Below are 10,735 nucleotides of genomic sequence, written 5' to 3'. Positions count from 1 at the left end.
CAAGTTCTGCCGCTTTTCCTGCATACGTACGCCAGGACTATTTCCTCCAAGGGCAATTTTAACAACGTATGTAGTAAGAAGCAACTTTCTAAATTTAAAAAAAAAAAAAAAAAGCGACGTGCCCCGCCGAGCCACTCAGGCACTCCCCGGCCACTCCTCCCTCCGCGCCGCTATCAGGCAGCTCCGCGGCCACCCCAAAGCCGGGGTCCTGCCAGCGCTGAAAGCCCTGCCGCGCAGGCGGGAGGCTTTAGGCGGCCCTGCGCATGCGCCCGCCCTCTCTCTTCCGGCGCTGAAGATGGCGGACAAGGAGTGAGTACCCGCGGCGCCTCGCTGCCATCCGCCGCCATCCGCGGCCGCGGTCTCCTTTGGGCTGACGGGGGGGCGCTGCCCGGCCGCGGGGGCTCTGCCGGCACCGAGCGGGAGGAGTAGGAGGGTGGGGAGCGGCGGGGATGCGGCCGCAACCCGCCCCGTCGCTTCTGCTGGCGGCGGTGGCTGCCCCGGTGGCCTGTGGTGAGGTGGAAGAGAGGGAGGGAGTCGTTATTGTATTGTAAATGCTGGTATTGCAGCTTTCGAAGCATTTAATAGCTTTAAATTCCGGTAAGTTACAAAGCTACGAAATAAGGCTTTTAGTTAGAGCCGTATTTTTATTTATTTATTTATTTATTTTACTCTTAAAGTGTTTGTTGAAATGTTAATTAGCCATAATCGGCGTTCAGAGAGCACATAAGAATGTTAGGCTTCCTTGTTTCAATGTAAAAGGTGATCCTTTTAGGAGGCTGTATTGTAGCTTGATAATAATTGAGCTAAGTTACATACAAACTGGTTGGAGGCTGTGGGGCCTGCGTGTACATCCTGCCTCTTTGCGTTGGTATTCGTAATGTGCTGCTTTTTGGTAGTTTAAAAGGAACTTGCCTTTTAAGAGTACTTTCTTTTGTCGTTTAGAGCAAAGAAGGTGCCTTCTGTACCAGAAAGCCTCCTGAAGAGGCGGAAGGCTTATGCAGCTGCAAAAGCCAGACGTCTGAAGAGGGTGTTGGCTCAAAAAAAGGTGAATGTCATGATTACTTAAATGGCTGTTGTCTAGGCAGGTCAGAGGAACGCTACCACTGGTAATATTAAAGCAACGAATAACTTCAGAGTATTTACTTAGTTTTAGTACTTTAATATATAGGTCTGAAATAGTACTCCCCCATATCAAGATAATGTATAATACGCCAGATCTGGGCAGAGCAAAGGCAAAGTGTGTGATTCTCCATAAGACTATGGTTAGTCAACTGTCTCAGAACCATTGGGTATCCGGAGTTGGAAGGGACCTACAGAATTATTGAGTCCAGGCTCTGGCTCCTCACAGAACCACCCAAGAATCAAACTGTTTCAGAGCATTATTCAAATTCTCCTTGAACTCAAAAGGGTCTTTGTAAAGATAAATACTGTGTGATAATACTTATAAATATTGTTCAAAATAAAGCACTATCATGATGTGGCAGAACTGATAGTTATTTTAAAGTCCATATTGCAGATGATCCTGTAATCTGTGGTAACTGGGGAGTTTGAAAATAGGCTGTGTTATTTGAATCTGTTTTTCATGTATTAAAAGGCATTATATAGTCTTAAGCGATGCTTGATTAATTACAGTTCCGTAAGGCACAAAGAAAAGTCATCTATGAAAGAGCCAAAGCTTACCACAAGGAGTACAGGCACATGTATAGGCAGGAGATCCGCATGGCCAGGATGGCCCGAAAAGCCGGCAATTACTACGTTCCAGCTGAACCCAAGCTTGCCTTTGTGATCAGGATAAGAGGGTAAGAATTAATACAGATGTGGAATAATGCGTTTTTATTTTCATAAGCACTGAAAATACCCTTTGTAGTCACTTGCATGTTTTGAAGGCTTAAATTTTCATAAATAAATCCAAGCCTTCAGCTGGTTGCTTTGAAAGTTACTGACAGTAATATTTTGGATGCACTATAGGCTTAAATGTAAAATCACTAATTCTGAGCATGTCTGCTGCCTTAGGAATCTTTTTTTTTTTAAGGCAAGACTGCAAATATACACAGACTGTTCTGTTTCACTTAACTTTGAATGCAGCTATTCTGTACTGAATGTTGTCAGAAGTGCTTGTTTAACTGTGCTTTGGTGAAAGAGTTAAAACTAATAACTGTATGCAGGAGAGCACAAGGATATTTAGTTCTACGCTGTGTATTTTTTGTTTCAGTGTGATTCATGGTGTTAGATCTGCCTTAATACTGAAATACATAGAGATAATAAATAACATAATAATCTTGCTCTGTGGAATAGGTGAAATAGTAATACCTTTAAGATGGGACAACAATACTATTTGTTTTCTTTTTACCTGTTACTACTTTGGTGATACCTGTGTTTTCTGGGGTACTGATAATTGAGTCTCTTTCTGCGTTCCCTAGCATCAATGGTGTCAGCCCCAAGGTCCGTAAGGTGTTGCAGCTTCTTCGCCTGCGTCAGATTTTTAATGGCACATTCGTCAAGCTCAACAAAGCTTCTATCAACATGCTGCGGATTGTTGAACCCTATATTGCATGGGGGTGAGTGAAATAGTCAATTCCATCAAGTCGGGATACAAATATTGAGTATCTTTTGCGTTTTGCTACCCCAGATGTGCAGGTTTTTCTGTGTTCAAAGTGTTCTCAGTGCAAAGCAGGGAAAGTACAAGGACACAGAAACACGGTTGAGGCAGTGCTTGCTATGATCTTGCAGTAGGCTCTTGGAAGTGCAGTATGAGTAAAGTTTGCTCCTGTGTTGCTTTTATGTTTATGCTTGGGACATGCTGAAATGATCTTAAATTATCTGTTGTTTAAAACTTCATTTGGAGTGCAGTTCGTGGAATTTAAGGGTTGCTAATTTTTACTCGACTGTTTCAGTTACCCAAACCTGAAGTCTGTGCATGAGCTGATCTACAAGCGTGGTTATGGCAAGATCAACAAGAAGCGCATTGCTCTGACTGATAATTCCCTGATTCGGAAATGCCTTGGTAAGTAGAACTTCGCTTAAAAACCAAACCTGTTTTGTTGCATTTGTATGATTAGTGTTAAGTTGTACAGCTGTCTCTCCTTATCTGTCTCTGGAGAATAGTAGTGATTAGTTAATTAAATCTATCTTGGTCTTAATGCAAAGCACACTGGAAGTAACTTTCATTAAAAAGTATAAAAACTCAAATGTCAAGAATCAAATTCTAGGATTTTACACTTCCAAATGTTTACTGTGAACTTGACCTTTAATAGGACAGTAGATCCTTCAGTAAAGAGCTTACTTCATAAAAGCAAAATACAGCAGTCATTTGTCAGGAAACAGACTGATCTAGGAGGCTCCTCTTTGGCCAGTCATGCTGGGAATAAAAGCAGATCTTTCTTGTTTAAATCTCAGATCAGACTGTCATGTTTGTTTTTTTCAGACTGTAGAGGTACAAGCATTATGGTACAAGGATGTACCTTTCTAGTATCGTATTTTACAAACAGTTTGCTTGTAACATGTCAATGAAGAATCTAGGAAGGCATTAAGAAAATGCGTTACTATGTTACTGAACAGCATAAATAGTTGAGTGAATTTCCCTGAGCTACATGTAGTTAGTATTTAAGTATGTTTAACCTGCTGTGTTCTTTGAAGAAAAGCTTTATTATCCTGAGGTCCACTAGATAGTTATTTTCTTGTTCCTCTTGCTGCCTCAGGTACAAATATCAAATAGTGTTGAGTTAGCTGCAGCTGATGAATTTTAATTGGAAAAGTTGGTCATAGGATATCTAGATAAAGTGGATGCTTTCTTACTTGAAGTTAATCAAGCTAAATAGGTATAACATCGTTATTAGTCACTGGTAGTGACTGCGTAGCTCTTCTGAAAACAACTTTTCTGAATTTTAGGAAAACTTGGCATCATCTGCATGGAAGATGTGGTCCATGAGATTTACACTGTTGGCAAGAACTTCAAAGTTGTGAACAACTTCCTTTGGCCCTTCAAGTTGTCCTCTCCTCGGGGTGGAATGAAGAAGAAAACGATCCACTTTGTGGAGGGTGGAGATGCTGGTAACAGAGAAGATCAGATAAACAGACTCATAAGGAGAATGAACTAATGGTAAGATCTTACTTTCTAGTTAATAGCATCCCCTCTTCTGTCTCTGGTATATAAGCTGAAGCTGTTAGTGGTTGATGATTCATGTTTAGTATATATTCACTCATGCTTGAGTGGTACTTAGAGCAGCCTAGATACTTGTGAAGGAGTTAAATCTTGTTTACAGCTGATGCTTTCATGACCTGTAAGCATTCCTGGTAGTTTATTTTCCATTTCCACTGATAACTTGTTTCAAAACATTTATGTTTTATGATGGTAAGCCTTGAGATTTTTGGCTACAATTTTAAGTCATTTATGAATTCTTCATATAATTGAAGTCTATGTTTGTAAGGACAATATTCCTCCAGACCATCTGATTTCTGAAAAAAAAAAAAAAAAAAAAAGGTTTGGGATAAACTAAATTCTCAACTTAAGTCACTTTAATGGTCTGAAGTTCCAGCTTTTTTGATCTTTATTCAAAAGAATTCAGTTGAAGTTTTTGTTAAGTAAGATTGTCATTTTGAAAGTCAAATTTGCCCATTTGACTAAACTATCCTTTAGAAATGGGAAAGTGAAGTTGACACTTGACCTAAAGCAATTTGAGAGTGACAACTGAGTCCTGAAGTTAGTATCTGCTTCAAACAATGTCATGTCTTCTATTGTCACTCCTGCTGTTCCTGTTCTGAGAATTCTGTGCCATTTGATGACAAAACTAAAACTTTTTAATTAACCTCAGAGTTCTCAGACCTCCCATTGATTTTTTTTTTTTTTTTTTTTCCAGCATTCTTGCACTAAACTAGCTTCAGTGTTGCCTGAATCAATTTTCCATCAAGGATAAGTGTCTTTTTGTTATGACAAATATGCTGGAATTTAAGAAAGCTTTGTTTTAGGATGCTTGGAAAAAACAGTGAGCAAAAGCAATTTTTCTCAAACTGATTCCTCCAAAGGCTTTACTGCAGAAATCAGACATGTTCAGTTTGCTTAAGAATTAGTAACTTCCAGAGTTGGTTAATGCTGCAACAGGTAGTCATGAGACTTCAGAGCTTAAAATATGAATAGAAGCTGTTTGGATGATTTTTTTCAGAAACTTACCCTTCTTCAGAGAAGGAAGCCTCTGCTTTTTCTCCTTAAGCCTTTTTTTAATGGTTTTGTTCAGCTCAGTCATGTCTACTCCCTGTCCAAGGACCACCTATGAAATAACTTTCCATTTGACTGAGTTGTTTTGTTGCAGCAGAAATATAAAGCAGGCTATGCTCCCATTCCCCTGAGCTTCTTACCTATTCCATTTTGTTTCTGTGGGTGAAGCAGTGGAGTTTAAAGCACTGATTACATGGCACGTGGAAAGTTGGTGCTTGAGGAAAATCTTTGCTTACTGGTGACAGTGTTCCCATAAAGCTATATAGCTCGTCTACAGGAAGAAGTGGGTAATTTTGAGAAGCAAAGCTGCTCAGTGTTCGATGCCCGGGGTGATGTTATGTTACTTGTGCTAGCATTCTGTAGAAATTTTGCTGCTGGTGGCACAAACTGCTACACATTCAGCGCTGGCAGATGCTTCCCTTAAGAGTCTTGATAAAGATTGAGCACAGCTATTTTCACTGCATGTTCCTATGTGGTTCTTGAGCACTAGATGAAAGCTACTGTATCTAATTGAAACTTGGCAGCTCTTCAGACAGCGTGGGTCCTTTTCCCTCCATTGATAAGAATCTGAAGTTTTCTAGTGGTCTTCAGTTTTTGTGAGCCTTTCCATAGGAGGTCAGTTTCTAGTTGACTATTATAGTGGCTATAAACTCCTATGACAAGTAGTATGTTGGCAGAAGAGTTAGGAATACTTATGGCTGTTTGTATTTTTTTCATTGTACTTCTAGCTCAGAACCCCATGTAAGTAGCAGATAGCAGGGCCTAACCACATCTGTCAGTTTTTAAGACTGGAGCTTGTAGTTTCTTGTTTCTGGCTTATAAGCACTTGTTCAGCTTGGACTGCAAACAAACATACTTCTGGTTTAAAGCTAGGGTGCTGATTGGTCTTGTCTCCTGCACTTCCACTGTAGTTATTTTCCTGCTGTTCAGAATTGAGTGTGCTTAAAACATGAAAAGCCTGTATGTAGAGAAGAGAAGAATGTTATAGCTTCTGCTGAGGTTATGAAAACTGGAACGGTAGACTCAGCTGAGATAATGGCAGTATTCTGGGCACTGTCTGTCTGAAGGGCCATTTATCTGAAGGAGAGTTACTCATTTTTCTCAATATGTAGATGACTTCCTGCTATTTGTCTCTTTGTTAGCAGTAATTTCAAATAAATTGAGTCCTTCGTCTAGCTTGGGAAAAAATCAGGGCATACTGCTTGATTTTGATTTTTTGGACAACTCGTAACTGGCAAGATACTGAATTCCATTAGCCCTCAAACAAACTTTAAAAGGAACTTGTCTCAAGTTTGCTTTTTGTTTTAGTTCTTGTATATAAACAGACCCTGAAAGAAACTTGCTGAAAACAGGGTTACTGCAGAAGGAGTTAGAGTATGTGTAGTACCTCAGATGTCTTCAGATACTGAGTTCGTTCCTGCTAAGCTTTTATACAAATAGAGAAATAGGTACCAGTAATTAACAATAGAACTGTTTTATTCTGTTAGTTCTGGCATTGGAGATCAGTGTTTTGAGTAAAGAAATGTCTTGCACACAGTAACTTGTACGCTGACTGGTGAAGTTTTAAATATGGTGAAATAGTCAATATTTTCAGCCCACATTATAAATGGAAGTGTATGAACTCTTTGGGTGGCCAAAGTAGTTTCAGATCTACATGTGTCTAATGATGTATATATTTTTTTCCTTTCAGATTCAGATGCCCAGCTGCAGTCTTTCAAAATCTGGTCTGTTAATAAAATCTTGCACAAAAGTCTCATCTCAGTAGTTGTTTTTATGATGCTTTCTCACAGTGGTGTTAGTTGTTAAGTTAAGTTTGGGGTAATCTCTTTCAAGTTCTAAATGCCTTCGAATTCACATTATACAGGTAATACTGTTTCAGCTTCATTTGGTGAAGGTCCTGGGCAGGCAAGGGATTAGTTTTTGAGTGCCAACAAGTAATTTTGTTGCTTTAAACGTAGAGTGAATTAAGAGCTCAGCTATCTGAGCTGTATGCTGTGGGGGATAAGATTTGTACTTCTAGTACACTAGAATATAGTGCACTATAGTGCCCTAGAAACTTAATGCGAGATTTCTGTACATAGAGTCAAGGTTAGATCAGTTCTTAAGATGTTAAGATCCTGATTTTAACATCATAGTAATTACTTCAAGCTCTGAACAACTTAAGATTTTTTTTTTTAAACAAAAAAACTCTGCCAACACAGTTTCTGTTACTATTTTCATTTTTTTCCCCTTACACACATTCTACTATACTAGCCTCTTAGTAGAAGAGCATTGCACACATGTAGTGAAGCAAAACAAATGGACAGCAAACTTCATATGCAAGGTACAAGCAGAGGATAAAAGATTGTCTCCTGAAGTTACACTCCTGTCAGACCTATCTGCTGTCCAATAACATTGCACGTTAGGTCCCAATTTTTGTTTAAAGAATACATACATGAGTGAGGAGGAACTTGACTTGGTTTTCGTGGTACTTGAGCAACTCCTTTTTCTTAACCTGCCTCTAAAACCCACTTTCAGATAACTTCAAAATGTTAATACATGGTGTGGAAACCAGTATTAAAAGCATAGCTATGTTAAAAGTCTAATTTGTTGTAGTTAGAGTTGATCACCTTTTATACTGGCGTGACTTTGAGGATTTTAGTTTTGCTCTTCAGGCATGTCCTATGGCATTCAATTATAGAAACAGCTCATGATTGGATAGTTGAGGTCAATTTGCGCTGGAAATGAGGCACGTTCCACTTACACAACACATGAATAATATGTTTTGGAGCACTTACAAAGTAATATGAGTTAAAAATGTAGCTGTTGAAGAAAATCACTTGGTCCCTAAACGATAAATAATGCAAATCCTTTATCAACATTTTATGATAAAGTTCAAGTTCTTGCAAATGTTCTGTTATTTTTTTCACTCTTCATAACTGCCAGAGACTGACACGTTCTGGAATAAAACTTCTGTGAACTCTTATCCTCTTTCAGAATGGCAATCATCTTCCTTTTTTTTTCTCAGAACTGGAGCCAGAAGCTTTACCTAATAGCTATTGGAGAAGCAACAGGAGACAGTTATGAAACGCTAACAACTCGCTTATAAAGTTTTCAGGCATGCTAGGGTTTATAGGCTTTACAGTTAATTGGTATTCCTTTGCTGGTGTCCAGCTCGGGCAGCCTGTTTCACTATCACCCAGTGTAAAGTCATACATCTGGAAACAGAATGGGAGCCCATCCCAGGAATCAGTGTTTTGAGAGAAAGTTGGGAGATGTGATGGATGGTCAGCTGAACGTAAGCTCCCACTTGGCCAAATGCAATTCTTGGATGCATTAAAAAGGGAATATCATGGTATGGGGGAGATAATATTACTTTTGTTCCAGTAGTGCTTACACTAGTGCCAAATGTAGTATCCAGTTCTTGTGCCAAGAATCAAGAACGTGCCCTATAACGCTAAGAGACCTTAATTTATTCAGTTTAAAGACAGACATCGTTATGAAATGATTATCTACCTATAATTACCTTTATGGAGAAAAATAGTTTGCTAGATCAAAGAATTCTTTTATCAAAGTTATAATAGGATGAAATGTCTTGCAATTGAAGCCAGATAACTTTTGGCTTCAAGCAGGCAATTTTAATGGAAGGTAATTAGCCGCTGGAACACTTAACCAGTCGTGTGCCAGGTTCTTTGTCAGTGGTCATTTCTAAATTGAAGTTTATTTTTTTTTTCCTTCCCTTAAAACATATGCTGTACTTTCAAGAGATTTGTAGACAGCAGTGACAAAGCCTTCTTTACTCAGCAGAAGTTACTAAGTGCAGGCTCTTTAGGTACTCAAAGGGTACTAGAGCCCTGTTTTCAGATGTCTGGCCACCCACAGTGGGACTCAACTACAGCGGTGGACGCTCCATTCTTCACAAGGGGATTTGGAACAACGCAGCACACAGCAGGAAGTCACTTATCTACGTCTTAGCAATAGACAGGGCTCAGGAGAGGGAGGGTAGGTGTTCATGTACCTCTTACAAGCTTTGCAGCCTCTGCCCATTTCCATTCCTGCTGCCTGCTCCCGCGTTCCCCAAGACTCCTTTCTACGGAGTTGCAGGTGAGAAAATCTGCACGTTGCTTTTTATTGAAAAGTTATGGCAGGGAGATGATCATGATTTTAGCTTAGATTTGGAAACTACAGAGTGGACAGATAATATGAATCTAAAAGCAGTCAAGTCTCATAAATCCTGGGAAAAATAGTCTGCTCAACTAGTTTAATTAGGTGCAAATTGCAGTGGGAATTTATCTTCAGGGATGTTTAAACTGATCATTCCAGTTGTCTTTTGTGTAGTTCCCATTCTTCTTCACTCATTTGTTTCTTTTCAAAGCTTCTGTACCACACCAGATTACCACAGGCATGTAGGATCCCCAAAGTATCTGCCTAAATACAGCTTTTGATTGAAGCAGGCTCTTCTTATATGGTGGAGTTTTAATGACAGAAGAGCCTGAAACATCAAGTGCTAAACCCATGAACTGAAGGTGCTAAGAATGAAGATGTTCAGAAACAATTTTCCACACAAAGCTTCCATCATTTTTGAGCCTGTCCCTAGATGAGTACACCAGCCATTTCTAGTCTCATTTATTCATGAAAACCAGAAGTACTTGTGACCTTGGGTCATGTTGCAAGCAAGCACATTTTCATGGTTCACAGTTGTAAGCAATTTTCCCTGAATTATTTTTCTAAAGATAACAAACTCCACAAAAGCAGTTTTTTATCTGGTATGTTTTCATATAAACTGGTCGTTGCACGAAGTGTCTTTCACTATGAAATAACAACTTGGAGGAAAACAGTGAGAAATAAGGGAGTGTGCTGCCCGTCATGGGGCCATGTGATGGATATGGGGAAGAAACTACTTGTCAAGTAGTACCTAGGGTACAGGAGGAAAAGGGAGCATATGGAGGGAGGTATAAGCAGCAGTATTATACTTTACTTGCTTAGCACTGCTTTGGCAGTGCAGAGGGGCTGTAAATCCCTTTTAACAAATCAGCACACGATGTGCTTTACATGCTTCCCATCATGCTGGGCTGCTCTGGAGGTACCAAGCAGAGTTGTTGGTAAAACTCAACCAGCCTCATAGTCTGCCTAGGGCACTCACCATCTCATGGCAAACACGTGCCCAACACCACTGCAGCAGTGCTCTGAGCTCTACCTGTGGCATGTGTGTCCACTCCTACTGCACTTTGTTAGCAGCTATGTGGGGATTACCACCCTGCCATGTCTGAGGGCATCTGTTACCGAAAATACTGTGCTCTTTCTTGACTTCACAATAAAATTCAACTCAAGTTTTTAAGTCTTGATCACTCTCAACATCTAATATATAGAATACCACATCAGTATCTAATAGCTTCTTCACAATGCAAGTTTCAAATTTTGATACTAATATTGTATATCACATGTCGTTATAATAAGGCCTCCAAGTTAGAAACAAATACATTATAGTGAGCCAAGAAAAGCAGGAAAATGGGATTCAAGCAAGGCTCCAAGCATCTCTAATTT

The 10,735-nt window shown here is 39.6% G+C and overlaps 1 protein-coding gene across 1 annotated transcript; it reads left to right on the top strand.

Moving 5' to 3' along the window:
- Window positions 1-229: 229 nt before the first annotated feature.
- Window positions 230-6,968, top strand: RPL7 (ribosomal protein L7). Its single transcript, XM_032182902.1, has 7 exons — window positions 230-309; window positions 943-1,045; window positions 1,633-1,799; window positions 2,421-2,558; window positions 2,895-3,004; window positions 3,889-4,099; window positions 6,903-6,968. The coding sequence occupies exons 1-6, from the start codon at window positions 296-298 to the stop codon at window positions 4,095-4,097; spliced, it is 741 nt and encodes a 246-aa protein (XP_032038793.1). The 5' UTR covers window positions 230-295; the 3' UTR covers window positions 4,098-4,099; window positions 6,903-6,968.
- Window positions 6,969-10,735: the final 3,767 nt, after the last annotated feature.

This window comes from Aythya fuligula, chromosome 2 (genome assembly GCF_009819795.1).
Source record: "Aythya fuligula isolate bAytFul2 chromosome 2, bAytFul2.pri, whole genome shotgun sequence".
Taxonomy (NCBI): domain Eukaryota; kingdom Metazoa; phylum Chordata; class Aves; order Anseriformes; family Anatidae; genus Aythya; species Aythya fuligula.
Note: the sequence above shows the minus strand (reverse complement) of the source record. Positions and strands in the feature narration are given on the sequence as shown.